Raw genomic sequence first — 17,941 nt, 5'->3', positions numbered from 1 at the left:
CTGAAACAGGCTCCAGGCTCCGAGCTGGCAGTCAGCACAGAGCCCGACGCGGGGCTCGAACCCACGAACCGCGAGATCATGACCTGAGCGAAAGTCGGACGCTTAACCGACTAAGCCACCCAGGCGCCCCGGGGATAATTTAATTCCACCCCCTAATTTTACAGATGGGAGACTAGGGCCTAGAGAGGGAAGTAATTCCTTCACTGTCAGAGTTGTTTGGTGCTAGGATCATGCTGTTTTGCTTAAGCATTCAGTGCTTTATCTGCAAAGGGGGTCTTTTTATTTTATTTAATTAATTTATTTATTTTGAGAGGGAGAGAGAGGGCATGAGCAGAGGAGGGGCAGAGAGAGAAGGAGAGAGAATCCCAAGCAGGCTCTGCACTGTCAGCTAGGAGCCCACTGTATGCCTCCAGCTCAGGAACTGCAAGATCATGACCTGAGCCGAAACCAAGAGTCAGACTTTTAACCAACTGAGCTACCCGGGTGCCCCATGATGATGATGATGATGATGATTGTTTATTCATTTATTTTGTGAGAGAGAGAGAGCGTGCGCGGGGGAGGGACAGAGAAAGAGACACAGAATCCGAAGCAGGCTCCAGGCTCTGAGCTGCCAGCACAGAGCCCGATGTGGGACTTGAACCCACCAACTGCAGGATCATGACCTGAGCCAAAGTCAGACCCTCAACTGACAGAGCCACCCAGGCGCTCCCATAATAATAATTATTATTTTTAAGTTGTGTTCATGCCCAGCAAAGAATATGGAGCCCAACGCAGGGCTTGAATTTATGACTCTGAGATTAAGACCTGAGCTGAGATCAAGAATTAGCAAGTTGGATGCTTAAATGACTGAACCACCCAGGCACCCTTGCAAAGTGGGTCTTTAAACAAGACAACCTTCTCATCTCCTTCCTGAAAGCGCTGTGAAATTCACATTTCAATGATAAAGAAAGCATTAAAAGCAATACAAATTAAGATGTTGATGACATACGATTATTACAATGGTACTAAATGATTCTTTAGTTACTTTGAAGGCTCTTCTGTGTCCTGTGGTCCTTAAGTTTTTGTTATTAGGAACTTCAGCTATCCCCACATAATACTGCAAAATCCTTTAGCTGACCATGTGTATGAAGGGTGAAACTCTACTACATTTGATAAAAGACCAAGTACTAATTGTGTAAATTTGTGCAGTTATTTCATCTTTGAGCTTTAGTTCTTTAACCAGTAAAATGGAAATAACACCTACCTCTCAGGTTTGCTGTGGGAGTTAAACAAGAAATGAAGACCACTTGATAGGGTATTTGGCACCTAGTTGGGACCCAATAAACGTTAAGTTTCTGTTGTTATATAACTGCAGTTCTTTCTGTGAATACCCAGGGGACCATTACACAATGAGTGATAGAATCACTTTTGAGAGGGGCACTTTCAACATTTAATCAACAAATAGGATCTTTGCGGGGTGCCTGGGTGGCTTAGTCGGTTAAGCGTCCGACTTTAGCTCAGGTCATGATCTCGCGGTTCGTGGGTTCGAGCCTCGCGTCGGGCTCTGTGCTGACTGCCAGCTCAGAGCCTGGAGCCTGTTTCAGTCTGTGACTCCCTCTCTCTCTGACCCTCCCCTGCTCACACTGTCTCTCTCTCTCCTAGAAATAAATAAAACATTAAGAAAAAAACAAAAACAAAAAACAAATAGGATCTTTGCTTAATATCTGCAATTGCTAAACTAGGTGCCTAATATCCATAGAGAAAAAGAAAAAGTAACTTCCCAAGGGAGACTGAACCCTAAACAGAAAGTAGCAGCACTATGTGGCAAGCTTAGGGGACAGAAGCGGGGGGCAGGGGCTAAGAAGTCTGCTTAGGTGAGTGATGGAGGACTTCCCTGAGGAGGTTATATACTTCACGAGGAAGGAGTAGGAGCTGGCCGGGTAGAAGGGAAACAGGTAGGGGAGGACACAGAGATATAAGGAAGCACATTTTCTAAAATGAAGGAGCTATTTTCAGTACTTCTGAAACCATAAAAAAATAAAAATAAAAAGCTTTAGCAAAAGAGAAAGGACAGTTGACTGACAGCAGTGGTTTCTGAGTGATTTGATCTTGCCAGGGATGGGGAACCACTGGGGAATTTTGGGCAAGGAGATAATGTGAAAGGGGTAAATGGAAAAAAGTGGGAGAATGACACCTACGGTGAAGGTGTGTATTCCTGAGTGGAAGAGAACCTGGCAGGCTCAAGGCCACACCCACTTCGCCTCACTCATTCAAATAGTTACCCAGGGCCTGCAGACAACCAGGCCGAATTCCAGGAGCTGGACCTCAGGCAGTGAGCAGGACTGAAAAGGTCTCTGTTCTCATAGAAGAGACTGACCCTAGATAAACAAGTAAACAAGCAAGGAAGTATCCGATAAGCACCTCTTGGAAAATCAAACCAGGTGATAAAAGAGCTTCGATGGGCTCCTACCCCCCCCCCCCCCCCCCCCCCCCCACTTCTGGATATTCCCAAGCCTTCTCTAGATCCAAGTTTGGTTTCCCGAGGAGGCTCTGCTCCTAGAAAAAAATCTCTACAGTAAATAATTAACTTAGGTTTCTGTGCACTTCCAGTAAGCCTGTGTGGAGACAGTCAACTAGTCTTCTCCAGGGGTTGGTCACTTTGTAATCCTTGCTTCGGGACCACCCGCTTCTGGTACAAATCTCAAGTGTAAGGCTAGGGGAAGGTCACAGCAACCTTGAGACCTTTCCTGATCATTGTTCCCATGGCAACCTCTGACTTCCCCTATCAGTAAGCCCTTTCCTTTACATATCCTTTAGAAGAGAAACATTTGATAGCATGGTTGAAATTGTGTATTCCTGTCCTCTGAAAGGTGCAAACTTTTAAAACACACCCGCTGCTCCTGACAGGAGCGCCCCCCGGCCCCCTCCCTACCCTGGTTTCTAGAGGGCTGGTCGGGGAATCCCCACTGCCGAGTTCCCTATGGCTGAACTGCCTGTCACCACCAGGGCTCTATGTATGGCAGGGCTCCCCAGAGCCAACGGCATGCGGGCCAAGAACACAAAAGCGAACGTTGTTGTTAGAGGTAACCGGACAGATTAGGGACTGAGAAAGCTGAGAAAGCTTCCCAGCGTGCATGGCCATGGTCTTTCCCCGTCTGACTCATTTACGTACCTCGAAGGTTCCCAACCTCCCCGCCCAGCAGTGTGTGTGTGTGTGTGTGTGTGTGTGTGTGTGTGTGTGTAATACAAACTTTCTGAGACACAGGAAAGTTCTCTGTGTTTTAGGGAAATCTAGTGATCTAGTGAAAGCCCCAGGAGGGTCTTTCTGATTTTGGCCAGCTTCTCTGGACTGTTTGAAAGTCATAGTTTGCCCTTTGGGGACTTTGGCAGTCAGTGATGACTGTTAGGGCCCCTGCTCAGAGGAGTTTTTAATTCTACTTTGGAGGAAGACGATGCTAATAAAAGCCTTCTTTTCCTTTTCTTTCTTCTATTTTTTTTAAAAAAGCAGTTTACATTTTAGGTGCTTTCACATTCTTAATGCCATTAAAATGATAAACTCTGAGCCCAAAGGAAATTTAGAGACCAACTGGGAGGAGCAGGGGAGTGGCAAATACCTGGCCTAATACCAGCCACTTCCTAAGCTCCTGCCCAAAATAGACATTGCTAATCGATCACTCACTCGTTCATTATTGAACACTTACTTATTGAACATCCTCCACGTTCCACGTGTTATGTTAGGAATATAGCAGGAAACCAGACAGACTTGTTTGCTATGCTTATGGACCTCCAAGGGGGAGGCAGACATTAAACAAATAATTATAGGCATGATGAGTGTTTCAAAAAGACAGAGTATGGGGGCAGACAAGGGCATCACATAACCTGGAAGTATCCTGGGGGTGGAGAGGGGTCAGGAAAGGTCTTTCCGAGGAAGAAATGTTTAAGCTGAGGTCTAGAGGGTGAGGAAACTGAGTCTGTTGGAGGGTGGGAAAAAAAAAAGAAGCATTACATGCTGGTATGAAGATGACATGGGTCAGCGCCTATTCCATGGCTAAATGAGAGGGTATGGATACTAAATGGGGGTGTAGTTGTTTAGAGAGAGACAGAGGTTGGTCTAGCCAGGCCTTGGAAGAAAAACCGGAGAGGGCTGGAAGGTCAGATTGAGCAAAGGTCCGATTTATTGTTTATCCACCCCCTTCCTAGGCAATTATGCTCTCACAGGCTATTTGGGAAAAAAAAAAAACTATAAATTATAGGATATCTACTAAGTAGTGGCAATTCTTATGAATTCTTACATCTTCCTTGTGAGATAAGTATTATTTTTCCAGTTTTACAGATTTAGAAAAAAACGTTTGGGAGGACTAGAGAGATAGTTGTTTGCTAAAGCTGGCCATCAAGTAGGCAGTAGAGCTAGGATTTGAGCAGCTACACTTTCCACACTCCTCACTGCCATAAAATCCCCAGACCGGGCTTGCTCTAAAAGCAATCAAATAAAACTTGGAAAGCAACAGAAGGGCTTTAATTCGAAAGTGTTACGGGAGGAAAGGGTCGGCAGAGATGCCCCAGGTGACTAAACATCATGCGGCAGAAGGGTGCCAGGAAGAAACCGAGTCCTGGTAGAAGGTGTGTAGTGGGGCAGGGAGCGGGCAAGGGACGGGTAGGAATGGGAAGGCGTGAGAAGTGACTGGGAGGGCGTCCTGGGCTCCTTCAGGGCTTCGCTGCTGCGGGGAGTTGCCCAGCTCTAACCACTACCCGGCCCTGCCCGGTTAATCATTTCCTGACCTTCCTTCCCCCTTTCGCCCTGCCCGCTGGATTGCCACATCAGCCCCCCCCCCCCCCCCCCCCCCCCCCCCCCCCCCCCCCCCGGCTCGCCTCCTGGCCCTGCTGCTCCTTCGCCGGGTTTTACGAGATGCTCCAACTTTGAGGCAATATTTGTAATAGCCCCGGACGTCCTCAAGGCCATTCCCCAGAGAGATCGCAGACTAGCTCGGGTGTAATGACTGCTCATGCTGATCGTTGAGGATTGCCCTGTCCTCCTTTCTACAGAGAGGTCTGAGAGCGAGGGATCCAGTCCTCGCATGGATTAACCAATTCCCCAAAGCCAAACAGGGTACTGTAACAACAGCTGGTAGAGGGGGTGCGAGGTTTAAATGAGATGTTGTGCGTAAAGTGGCTGGCTAGCAGGTGTCCAACAAAAAGTAGTAGGACCTAACAAACGTTAGATCCCTTCCCTTTTCATCACGTAGTAATTGAGACCTCGCACTCAGCAAACCCAGGTTACGTCTATCTCACTTAAACCTCCACTAGGGGGTTAGGGATGAAAAGTCCAGCCACTTGCTCCAGGTAACGCAGATGGTGAGTCACAGTGACAAGATCTGAATCCAGGTTCGTGGGCGCCCCTGCGGCCCCAGCCATACAGCACCCAGGTGGCTGGCTAAAGGCTACGTGTTCAGAACCTAGAACCAGGTCAGGATCGAACCTGTCGCAGGGAGCATAACACTAAATAGGGACTGCTCTGGGATCTATGCAGCCTGCTGTGCCACCGGGAGCCAGCACCTAAACCTCTCTGCGCTTGTGTCTTCGTGTGCAAAATGGGAGCTAGAGTGCCTGTGTGCCCAGGTGGTTTTTGTTTTCTTCACACTTTCCTGAGTGGCCAGCTGTTCTACCACAGAGTAGTCAGACCACCACACACACAACACGCAGGATCAGTCTTCTCTGTGAGCACTCGCTCCTCCGTGGTAAACGCAGAGGACCTGCCGGGTGTGCGGGGGCTTGGCGCCCCACCCGTACCCAGCGGGGAAGCCACCGCCGCTCCGCGCTGCAGAGTTGGGAAGTCACTGGCGAACGCCGCGGGATTCTCAGGGCCACCCGCCCGCGCGCTCTGGAACCCCACCCGGAGGAAGAGGGCGGGGGCGGGGGCGGGGGCGGGGGCGGGGCCTGTCTAGGGGCGGGACGGGGCCGGCCTGAGAAGACGGAAGCCCTGAGCCTAGGGGTGGCGGTAGAACCCGGATCGCGGAATTCCACGTTCTTAGGAGCGGGGCTTCTGGAGACGGCGGGTGGGAAAACCCGGCGCCCGGAAGCCTCTGCTTTCTTTGACGCAAGGGCTCGGGACGCAGCCGCCGTCGGCCGAGCGCCCGGCGAGGAGCGACCCCAGACGGAGCCTTCGCAGCCGCGTCGCCCCCCCCTTCTCCCGGTCTCCGAGCCTCGCTCTTCCTCGCCACCCTCCTCGTGGCCATGGAGTGTCCGCACCTCAGCTCAAGCGTCTGCATCACTCCAGACTCAGCCAAGTTCCCCAACGGCTCCCCGTCGTCCTGGTGTTGCAGCGGTGAGTGCGGCCCCGGGGCGGCCCTGCCGCGCACCCGAGGCCCCGGTCTCGCCGGGCCTGCCGTCTAGGGACCGCGGGCGGCCGGCGCGCGGACCCAGGGTGGGGTGAGGGCGAGCCGGGCCCGGCGGCTGGGGAGGGGTACGCGGTGAGGCGGGCTCGGGCGGGCGCGGCGGGTGGAGCGGCGGCGGCTCCTTTGTTTCCCGCGGCCCGACGGCCCGGCCCGCTGAGGAGAGGCCCGTGAGGGGCGGGAGCCCGCGGGGGCCACGAGCGCGTGGGGGCAGCGGCGGGCGGGGGCCCGGGCCCGCGCGCTCGCCCCCCGCCCCGCCCTGCCGGGGGGCTGTGCTCACCCGTGTCGCCGGGTCCGGGGCTGTGGGGGCGGGTGTCCGGCCCCCACGCGGCGGCCGCACGTGTGGCGCGGCCCGGGTTGCGTCCCTCCTCGACCGCACGAGAAAAGCGCCGCTCGCCGGGCGCAGCTTTGTCTGGGCTGCGGGGCGCTCGGGGGCCCTTCGCCGCTTCCCCCGCCCCGCTTCCTTTCGCTTCCCTTCGCTTCCCGGCAGGCTCGGGCAACTCGATCCACGCCGGGTGGGAGCCCTCAGCCCCGAGAGGCGCTCGGGACTCGGGTGGCCGAGGTTGGAGTCTTTCGTCAGCCGGGAAGGGTGAAGTTTGAAGACAGGCTGCGGGCTAAACCGCTCCGGAGGCTGAGCCGGCAGCTGGTTTGGAGCGGCGGCTCGAGTTGCCTTTCACATCTTTTGGGTTGTCTGAAATTGCGTTAGGGCTCCCGAATTCGTGTGCTGTAGAACCGTTATTAGGTTTATGTACTGCCTTTGCGTTACTTAAGCATCTTAACTCCTTCTGCTGGGCTCTTTGGAAGCCCCAGTGCCCTCTTATTGTCTGCTCGAGCGACTTAGGATCGCACCAGCCACACTGCTTTGATTACTTCCTGGTAGGGCCCTAGTGCCGCCGCTAGTCTTTGTTTATTAGCTTTGAGACGATCAATGGTAGCTTGAGCTGGAGTGTAAAATTTGAGTTGTGTATTTCAAAAACCGTAAGTTCACTTGAAGAAATCTAGGAAAACAGCGATGGTACAGCTCAAGTGTTTGACATTTACCATTGTGGTTGGAGCTGGGAAGATAGTTGAGAGTATGTCTTAGCACTTTTGACAGGTTACTTCTTAAATGGTGATTATGTCCTTGGAGAAAAACATAGGCAGCGGCACAAAGAAAAAGGTACTGTAGGGTGAGGAACAGAAATAACTGCGGTTTCTTGGAGCTCTCAGAGGTTTGATGTTTTGCTTGCCTTTGCAAAGTCAGATGATCTTTTTCTGCACCAGGCCTTTAAAGATTAACTGGTTAAATTGGTTTTACAGTGCAGTATTGCAGGTTTTTTTTTTCTATGAAGGTGCAGAAACTTGTGCAAATTAGCTCTCACCTTTGAATTTCTCTTCCACAGTGAGTGTGGAGTATGGAAAAATAAGGTGTATCAAATCGCTTTACAGATTGGTTGGGGGTACATTAGCTGTAACTGTAGCTATAGCTGTGGTGCTGTTACGGTAACTTTTCATTTTTTTCCTAAGAGATTTGAAAAACAAATGACCAAAGTAAACACTACGCAAAGCTTATCTCTTGAAGATTGGTGGTCTTGCTCTTCTGTAGTAAACTTTAGGGATACAAAGTGGACAGCACACTTCTGATTTTTTCTAGGTAAAATCACATCACATTTAAAGATGGCCTTGCTGGGCCCGTGCATCTAAAAAAGAGGGGCACCTGGTGGCTCAGTTGTTTAAGTGTCTGACTCTTGGTTTTGGCTTAGGTCATGAACGGTTCATGGGATCATGCCCTGTGTTGGGCTCTTTGCTGACAGCACGGAGCATGCTTGGGATTCTGTCTCTCTGTCTCTCTGTCTCTCTCTCTGCTGCTCCTCCCCACCGCCCATGCTCATGGGTGTGCGTGTTCTCTCTCTCAAAATAAATAAGCTTTAAAAAAATTGAAAAAGGGAAAGAGTTTATGCAAGTGGCAGATACCCTGTTGTGAGTCAGTCTTGCCTTTGTCAGGGAGTCCACTTGACTGGAAATAAGTGCAGACCATTGAGTATCTCTTGAGGAACTTAAGTTAAAATGGAGCATAACTAACAGACTTGTGCTGATAACAAGAACAGAGTAGTATGTCTAGCCTTAAGGATGGGGTGATTTCTCTCCTAGGAGGAGGATGGCTGTCTTTGCATCTTGCAACAAAGCTTGTCTCTGACATTGCTTCACAAGGGTGGTTCTAGTCACATGCTTGGATTTCTAGAATGAATAAAGCTAGTTTCACAACTTTTTGTTTTTTTCCTTCTGTCCATATATTGTGAATTGAACCCATTTCTTTTTTTTTTTAATGTTTTATTTATTTCTAGGAGAGAGAGAGAGAGACAGCGTGAGCAGGGGAGGGTCAGAGAGAGAGGGAGTCACAGACTGAAACAGGCTCCAGGCTCTGAGCTGGCAGTCAGCACAGAGCCCGACGCGGGGCTCGAACCCACGAACCTCGAGATCATGACCTAAGCGAAAGTCGGACGCTCAGCCGACTAAGCCACCCAGGCGCCCCGAATTGAACCCATTTCTTGTGGACCTCCCATTTTAACCTGTTGGCATCCATTTGTTGATATAATCTATTGTATTGAGCTTGATCTTGTTCTTGCCTGCCTGCTTCACTGATTAAATGATTAGTTAAATCTGTGAGTCCTTAACTAATTCATCATTTTGGAGTGTTATGTATTCTTGTATTTATTCTCTAACTCTTGAGTTTATTTTCTTTCTTTTTTTTTCTTTTTGGTAGGGAACCAAAAGGGTAGCCAGTGTGTTGAATAATGCTGTGACTGGGTATTGAGTCTGATTACATTCTTATTAAGGAGGAAAAAAAAATTCCCTGTTTTGGCATTGGTACAATAAAAGTAATGCCCTTGCCTTGTTTTCTTTGGGAGCTCGCAATTACACCACAGTGAAACAGCCTTAAGGCAGCCAAGCAAATTGCAAAAGGCCAACGTCCTAGGCTCTGTTAGCTAGCAGTACATCCTTGGACAAGTAATTCTTTTTCTTTTGCCCATCACTTTGATTATGTCATCTGTAAAAAAAGAAGAAAAAAGGGTAATACTTCACATCTACTTCACAGGTTGCTGCTAGGATGAAAAAGGTAATTTTTTGTAAAAGTGTTGGGAGATTCCTGTACACTAGTCAAGTAATGGGTGGTATTAGAGCCGGAACATCTTTATAAATAGGACTCTCTCTGCATACTTAAATATCTAAAGCCCCTTAAATAGGGCCTAGGACAGACTGGCTTTATGCTGAATTATGCTTTGCAAGGAGATACATTTCTCAACAAGATTAGGAGGTGTAAGAAGTAATTATATTTCAGCATTAACTTGAGCTTCTTACTTATGGAAGGCACTCTATGTTAGGTTATATAATTGTGTACTACAGTGGTTCTCAAACTTTTTCTTCTCAGGACCCCTACATACTTAAAAATTATTGAGACCTCAGCTTTTGTATGCCTTGTTATCTGGTGAAAATCTCTGCACTAGCTATTAAAACAAAATTTAAATATATTTCAGTGAGTCATTCACACATAATGGTAATAAATCCATTACCTGTTAATAGAAATAATGGTTTACATAAAATAACTATACTTTTCAAAACAAAGGATTAATAAGGAGAGTGGCGTTATTTTACATTTCTGCATCTCTTATTGTCCAGCTTAATAGGGGACAGCTGCATTTTTGTATCTGCTTCTGCATTCAGCCTCTTGAGATACCACACATCATGTAGCCTCTGGAAAACTCCACAGCATGCTTGTGAGAGAATGAGGGTAAACAATAAAAGTAACATCTTCATATTACTTATGAAAATGATTTGACTTCACTGTACCCTTTTTTTAAAAAATTTTTTAATGTTTTATTTATTTCTAGGAGAGAGAGAGACAGCATGAGCAGGAGAGGGTCAGAGAGAGAGGGAGACACAGACTGAGAAGAGCCAGGCTCTGAGCTGGCAGTCAGCACAGAGCCCGACGCAGGGCTCGAACCCACGAACCGCGAGATCATGACCTAAGCGAAAGTCGGACGCTTAACCGACTAAGCCACCCAGGCGCCCTGACTTCATTGTACCCTTGACAGGGTTTTGGAAAATCTCAGGGGTCCAGGAACACACTTTGAGAATGCACTAGTATACAGTTATAGTAACTGTAAAGGACAATTGCTCTAATGAAAAGCTTTAGAATACTAGAGAAATCCCTAAGGCTAGCCACATTTATGTCTTTGTGGAATTTTTCAAATATATTTGCTGGCAACAGATCCAGTTCTACTGGGGTCCAGTTGTCCTGTCCTCTCAAAAAAGAGTTACAGTCTAATCTTGTTGGTGAGAGACAGGAAGCTAACAGGTTAGAAGATAAATCCATGTTGTGGTTTAAGGTAAATGTTGAAAATAGCAATTTCCTAATAAGGTAAAGGCTGACTTATGTCTAATCTTTGCTAAAGGCATTCTCATTTCAAGTGAAAAAGTTTTAAATAAAAACTAGGACATTCTCTGAAGATCTTTGTTATGTGCACATACCAGATGTTATTTTCAGAAGCTGGAGGCTTGGGCATTTCTTATTTTTTGGGTAAAAGGACTGAACCAGTGGTAAAATACAAGGGAAAAAAACACATTGTTTAAAAAGATGCCCTAAACACAACTGTTTTAATAACTAAAGAAAGCCAAAGAATAAGCATTTGGACCTCAGGCGTTTGAATTCAATAAAATAGCCAGTTACAGTGGAGATATTTTAATAGCATAGGCATGAGAATTTTTTCTGATTAATTCTTCAAAGAGCTGAGAATGCCTCTTTAAGTTTCCAGTACACAGTTACCCTCACATTATTCTACCCAGGAAGAGTAAGTGTAGATGAAATAAATGCTCTACAACTGGAGGTGGATGTTAGAGATAGCCCTCCTTTTTTGAAGATCCCTTTAGTAAGAATAGGTGCTGATTATTGAGTCCTGGCCTGTGGTAAGAAATTTCTAATTTATAGTGAAGCTTGTGATAAGGTGAGAAATTACCTTGATCTGGTGATGGGTTATTTTGTGTCATATTTCTCTCACAGCCTTCATCTAAAGAAACTCTTGGATGCCCAGTAGACTAAATTTTGTAGATAGGATCAGTCATTTCTTCATCCTTGGGTCGAATGTATTTATTGCTTTTTGGTGGCACTGTTTGAAGTACTTATTAGGTGCTTAGCATGTAATAAGACACTCAGTAAATTTTTGCTTAATGAATGAGGGAACTTGCTTCAATTTAGATCCTGGCTGGAATGGTCTTAAACTTTATGTTGAAAATAAATGCAGAGTGAACTTTAAATGCAGAGTGAGCTTCCAGAATGCTTTCACCAGACCTTACTCCCAATATTTTAGTCTGTAAGGTAAACTTTGCCTGGATTAACAGCAAATGGCCTTCTGCAATGTTGTTGTCACAGTGAATTTGTACTCTTTTGATGTTCTGTGTTTATAGATGGGCAGGTGGACATTTTAGTGTCATTGCGGGTGGGGCAGTTAAAAATCAGTGGACAGGTGATGCTTTTCACATTAATTCTGGAAGCTAACATTTGAGTTTTTATATACTTCTCTGAAGAACTTAAACTTTGTTGGTAATATTTGTAAACTTAAGTCAAATCTAATTGTCTTTCTAGTTTTTCTAGCCAAGACCTCTCAAGATGATCTGTGATTCGTAGTAAGCTGCCCCCTCATCCCCAGAATCTTAAGCCAGCCTTAGCAACGTCTCTAAATAATTGATAGAAAGACCTGGAGTCTAGAGTGTGCTTTGTGTATTTGTTTGAAGAGGCTGCAGTCTGGGCATTGAGCCTAACATTTTGCTGTTGTGAAGTTTTGACACATTGATCAGAAGTTATTTTCTAAATAGTATTCTGAGTAGTACACAGAGATTATCCTTCATGTCCAAGGTACAAAAAGGATAGGGTTAAGGGGAGAATGTGAACTCTTTGTTTCAGTTTCCCGTTATTCATTTATTCTCAAAATAATTCCTTCTCATCATTATTTGATTTTACAGCATTAGCCTTAGGCTTTTATAACATCCTACTTTTTAAAACATTTTAATTTATGCAATGTCCTTCTTTACTGGAATTTAATAGATTCATCTTTGGATTGTTGAAACTAGATTTGGAAATAACTTAGGTTTTATAGTATTTGTAGCTCAGTAAGCAGAACAGTGAGTAATTTAGTTTGTAGCTCAGTGAGTAATTTAAATTTCTGTTTTAAAATTTAATTGAGTCCCTTTTTCTATGAGGGAGTAATTTACATGCACATTTCTCCCTAACTTTATTTTTTCTTTCTTTTAGAGCTTCTCTCTCTTTCTTGAACTATTTTATATTTTTTCCTTCCTTTTTTAAATGCTTGTTTATTTTTGAGAGAGAGACACACACACAGACAGAGTGTGAGTAGGGGAGAGGCAGAGAGAGAGACACACAGAATCCAAGCAGGCTCCAGGCTCCGAGCTGTAAGCACAGAGCCCCACGCTGTGGCTTGAACCCACAGACCGCGAGATCATGACCTGAACTGGTCTGATGTTTAACCGACTGAGCCACCCAGGCATCCCTATATTTTTCCTTCTTCGAAAAAAAATTCTTATCCTTCAATTAAGCTGCAGTTTCCCACCTACCTACTTATGGGTTTTGTGTTCAACCTAAGCATTGGAATAGAGTTGGGTAAGTAGTTTATCAGTACTTGAGGTGGAAAATATATATGGTTTAATGTATTTTACTGTTTCATGTTTATTCATAGCTCCTTTAGACATGAGAACAATTGCATTCTGGGTGTTTTAACAGAGCTTTCCTGGACAGATGGCTTAAAAGGAAGTACTTAGATTCTCAGCAGGGACTAGTACTTTTTGGATGGTATATTTGTGATGAAGCTGACCTTGATTGACAGTTTAGAATGGTGAGAATAGCATTGATATCAGTAACAGCTTGTTCATCTTACCTAGAATTATTTTGTGCCAAGACCTCTCAATATACTCTGTGATTCGTACTAAGTCTGAATTGAGAATGTAGATAAGAGTAGGTGTCTTTTAGATTGAAAGGGAATTTACCTAAAACTTGTTTATTGTAGTTGTATCCTGGAATCTTTTGGGGTTTGAATGCTCTTTAGTTTAGAAACTTGTATATAGAGATTGTCTTTTAGCTGTTGTGAGTCTGCAGATGTTAGTATCTATAGTAATTCCAGATGTTTTCTCATCTATTAGTTTTACTGAGTAGGAGAATGAAGAAAACATAAAGTAACTTCAAAGAAGATTGCTAGCGTTTAATCCTGACTAATTTAATTAACTGCCCATCCTTGTAGTTTTTCCTGTTTTATGGATTGTGAAACTGAGACAAAGATTAAGAGAGTTGCTTAAGATGCTTGGGGGTATTAGAGATAGCCCAAAGCTTATATTCAAATACCATTCAAACCATACTTTCAGCTTGCCTTTTAAAAAGCAGGGTCTTTATTTTGTAAACCAGCAACTTAGTGCTTAATAATTTAAAGGATTTAAAGTGTTTGGAAACATACTGGAAATAATTCCTTTGAAGATTTTTGACATGAAATATGTTTTAAATTCGACATTTTGAAAATAATTTATTTTAAAATTCTGTACTTGACTAGCCTTTCCTCTCCCTGTTTATTGATTAAAGTGCAGGCAAGTTGGAACAAGATTGGTCGTATAGTTGGAAGAAACTGCTGTTTTTGAATGTGTTAACTTTGTTACAGTTCAGATCTAATTTTTTTGTTGGCTGAAATTCATACAACTTTAGTTCAGATGATGAATCAGCCTTCTCAACGTAACAATGGGTAATATGCAGTTAGCTTTTGGTTATTTTTATTTTTATTATTTAAAAAAATTTTTTTAATGTTTTTATTTCTGAGAGAGAAAGAGAGACCGCGTGAACAGGGGAGGGTCAGAGAAAGAGGGAGACACAGAATCTGAAGCAGGCTCCAGGCTTTGAGCTAGCTGTCAGCACAGAGCCCAAAGCAGCGCTCGAACCCACAAACCGTGAGAACATGACCTGAGCTGAAGTCGGATGCTTAATCGACTGAGCCACCAGGCACCCCACTTTTGGTTATTTTTAAAAATGTGCTTCTGTTCTTTAGGCATCTAGGTGGCTCAGTGAGCATCTGACTTCAGCTCAGGTTATGCTCTCATGGTTCTTTTTGTGAGTTCGAGCCCCACATTGGGCTCATTGGCTTGCTATTGTCAGCGCAGAGCACGCTTCGAATCCTTGTCCCCCTCTCTGCCCCGTCCCTGCTTGTGCTCTCTCAAAAATAAAAATAAAACATTAAGAACAAATAAATGTGCTTCTGTTCTTGAATTTGTCCCTTCTCATTTTTAAATTTTGTTGCTGGTAGAGGAAATTCTTCTTGGAGGTGATTTTCTTATGGGATAGGGGAGATAGGGAATTCTTAAGATATGGAATTTTGCTTTTACTTCTGGTAGCTCAGAGGTTATTTGAGTTTTTGCTTTTAGGCCAGTGAAGAATCTACAGTGTACTTTGTAGATTCCACTTAGTTATATTCTAAAACTTTCCAATTGTATTTTTTGTAAAGTTTAATTATAGTCTTTAGACTACAAAGCTGTTAAAACAGATTTCCCTTTCTTAAATATTGAAAAGTATGTATGTGTGTTATTTACAGATATATAAAATGCAGATGAACTTAGGCAATTTCAGATTTTGAAACTATTGAAATTAAACTGGGACATTGAAGTTTATAGTTGTCTTAGTGTTTGTGTTAGCTAAATGCTTCATGATTAATAAGTGCTAGGTGGGAATTGAAGAGTTTATTTTTACGATATGAACCAGCTTTTATCTTTGAAAAGATATAACCAACTGGATTTTACTTGAAGACTTTGTACTCTGCTTTAGGATTGAATAGCTCTATCAGTGGGCCGTTTTCCATCTTGAGTAGACATTCAGTCCTGATATTTTTTTAGTTATGTTTAAGACAGCTTGTAGACATCTGCTTGGCTGTTTATCCTTGACCTACCCTGAAGACTCTTAATTGTATAGACTGTTCCTATACTATTTCATCATCAGGAAGAGCAGGCTGGTGATTAACTGTCATATTCCTGCAGGTTTAATTTAACTGATTGTAAGATAGTACACTTATTTTGTAATAATAGATTATGTTTCATTCCTTTGTTTTGAACTTTTGTTGCACAATGTTGGGATGGTGATATTTTGGTCAAGGTTTTTGAAGATTCAACTGAAATTTTAAGGAAACAGTTTTTGCTATAGAATGTTTCCCTGGAAAAATTAATAGATAGCATGTTAGAGAAATGCTTTAATATATTTTTTAAAAAGAACTTCTTTTAAAACTTAGAGTTCCTGGGGAGGCTAGGTGGCTGAGTTGGTTAAGTGTCTGACTTTAGCTTAGGTCATGGTCTCACAGTTCATGGGTTCAAGCCCTGTATCAGGCTCTGTGCTGACAGCTCTGAGCCTGCTTTGGATTTGGTTTCCTTCTCTCTCCACCCCTACCGGGCCCACACTCTGTCTCTCTTTCTCTCTCAAAAATAACGTCAGTCAGTCAATCAGTTAGTCGATTGATCTTAGAGTTCCTGGGGCCAGTACTTAGGTTATTGATTGATGATTTTTAAAATTTTAATGTCACACAGTAAAATGTCCTTTGATTTAATTGCAATTAACTCTAGCTTCAACTTAAATTATTTTGAATGTTAGGGGTGACTGGGTAGCTTAAGTGGGTTGAACCTCCGACTTTGGCCCAGGTCATGATCTTGCAGTTCATGGGTTCGAGCCCTGCGACCAGCTCTGTGCTGACAGCTCAGGGCCTGGAGCCTACTTTGGATTCTGTGTCTCTCTCTGCCCCCTCCCTGCTTTCTCTCTCTCACTCTCTCCCCAATATAATAAATAAACATTAAAGTTTTTTTTTAAAATAAGTTATTTTGAATGTTAATTGTGAGGTGCCTTAACATTGGAGAAGTTGCTCTGCACCAAATAAGGACTCAACCTTTACATTATGTGTGTGCAGTAGTTGCCAGACCTCAGCATTCATGACATGAGAGTTTAATTTGAGAGCTTTACTGTATCAGTTACATTTCAGTTAATTGTTTTGTGTGTAGTCTTTTTAGAGCCTCATTTAAAAACATATTTTTTAGGCTTTTGTGGGTTTTTTTCTTTGAACAACTAATAGATATTCTAGGGAAATGTGGGTCAGATTTTGAATTTGTGTCTACTGTTTTTTAGAAAATTACAACTCTTGGTTTTTATTAAATAATTAGGACAGCTGTTGGAGTTTGCAGGTGCCTATTTTCTGGATTATTTGGTATCTAACTCATTAAGCAGAGTACAAGTATGCGTCCATTTTGTAGTTTTTCTTTACATTTCCTAATAAATAGTCACATTGAGTTTTGGAGAATGAAGGGTTTCCCAGCATACCAGTAAATATAAGTGTGGTGTCCCCCATCTCCACCCCTTTGTGCTTTACTGCTTTCCCTCATTATGTAACCACAGAAAACTAGGAAGCGAATTCTACAGTGCAGATATTAAACCTGTTCTCTGAGTAAAGCCTTTGATAATGAGATTCCTAAAGTTCTTCATTACTTAATTTATAAATATAAATTATTTATTTATAAACATTTATTCATATATATATATATGAGTCTTGTATTGCATATACTTCTCTTTTGAAATAATAGTTCTGTAGCGTTTACATTTATGACCTGATGGGTCACTACTGTTTAGCCAGTGGATTTGCTTACGCAGGTTTTTGGCAAAAGCATGCAAAAAGCATTAGATCTTGCTATGTTAAATAAATGGAAATATTGGATGTCAGAATTATTCTTAAGTGATTCATAGCTTTTGTTTTCATTCTGCATTATCTGCTTCATAGGGAAAGTTATTTTTGAAATGATAGAAATATAAACTCTTGGTAATTTTTCTGTAGTTATTTGTGTCTAGTCTGCAAAAGCAAAAGTGGCCCATTTTGACTCTAGATTTGGTAATCTACTTTGGCTTTAGTAGTTTTATTCCTCCTCTCCACTACCCTTTCCCCTCATTTGGAGGTAAGGGCACAGTTCCAGCAGTTAGCTAAAGGCTGGTAGAGTAGATAAAGCTAATAGCTTCATTAGATTTTTCACCAAAGTAGGTATGAAGAAGTCAGAGTTTGTGATAGAATGACTAATAACAAACTTATTTAATGCATTACTGTTCGGGGGCTTATGTAGTTTCACATACATTGTTTCCATATGTTGTTTTCATTTGATGTTGAAAACTGATTTCAGAAATTTCAAAGTAGAATAAAATGCTGGAGCCAGTGAGGGGACCAGCCTTATGGATGAGAATTTGCCTCTGTGTGGGAAGTCAGCAAGACCAGATGCCCTCCCTTTTCTAGCTCTGTAGGTAACTGGATCTGCTAACATATAGATGACATGTTTTAGCCAATTTTGAAATTATATTCTCTAATAAAGAGCACATACAATTAGCTCTGCAAATTCTACTTGTAGGGAATTCACTGTGTGCCTAGCACACCTCAGATGATAAATTGCTGTTGTAAATTTTATGCCATGTAAGAGATTTAAAAAAATTTTAATTCCAGTATAGGTAACATACAGTTTTACATTAGTTTCAAGTGTAC

General features: G+C 43.5%; 1 protein-coding gene across 3 annotated transcripts in view; it reads left to right on the top strand.

Annotated features, from left to right (window-relative positions):
* Nucleotides 1-5,935: 5,935 nt before the first annotated feature.
* USP3 (ubiquitin specific peptidase 3) overlaps nucleotides 5,936-17,941 on the top strand; it is a 102,075-nt gene continuing 90,069 nt past the window's right edge. Inside the window, exon 1 of one of the 3 annotated variants that reach the window (XR_005525815.1) lies at nucleotides 5,936-6,301. Coding sequence is in view for 2 of the 3 variants with exons in the window: in XM_039218885.1 (XP_039074816.1) it covers nucleotides 6,211-6,301 (91 nt within the window). In the remaining variant the exon portion in view is untranslated. The remainder of the gene's footprint in view (nucleotides 6,302-17,941) is intronic. The other 2 variants (XM_039218885.1, XM_039218895.1) reach the window with 2 other exon arrangements.

This window comes from Hyaena hyaena, unplaced genomic scaffold, assembly GCF_003009895.1.
Source record: "Hyaena hyaena isolate Hyena2069 unplaced genomic scaffold, ASM300989v1 scaffold_15, whole genome shotgun sequence".
In the NCBI taxonomy this organism is placed as follows: Eukaryota; Metazoa; Chordata; class Mammalia; order Carnivora; family Hyaenidae; genus Hyaena; species Hyaena hyaena.
Note: the sequence above shows the minus strand (reverse complement) of the source record. Positions and strands in the feature narration are given on the sequence as shown.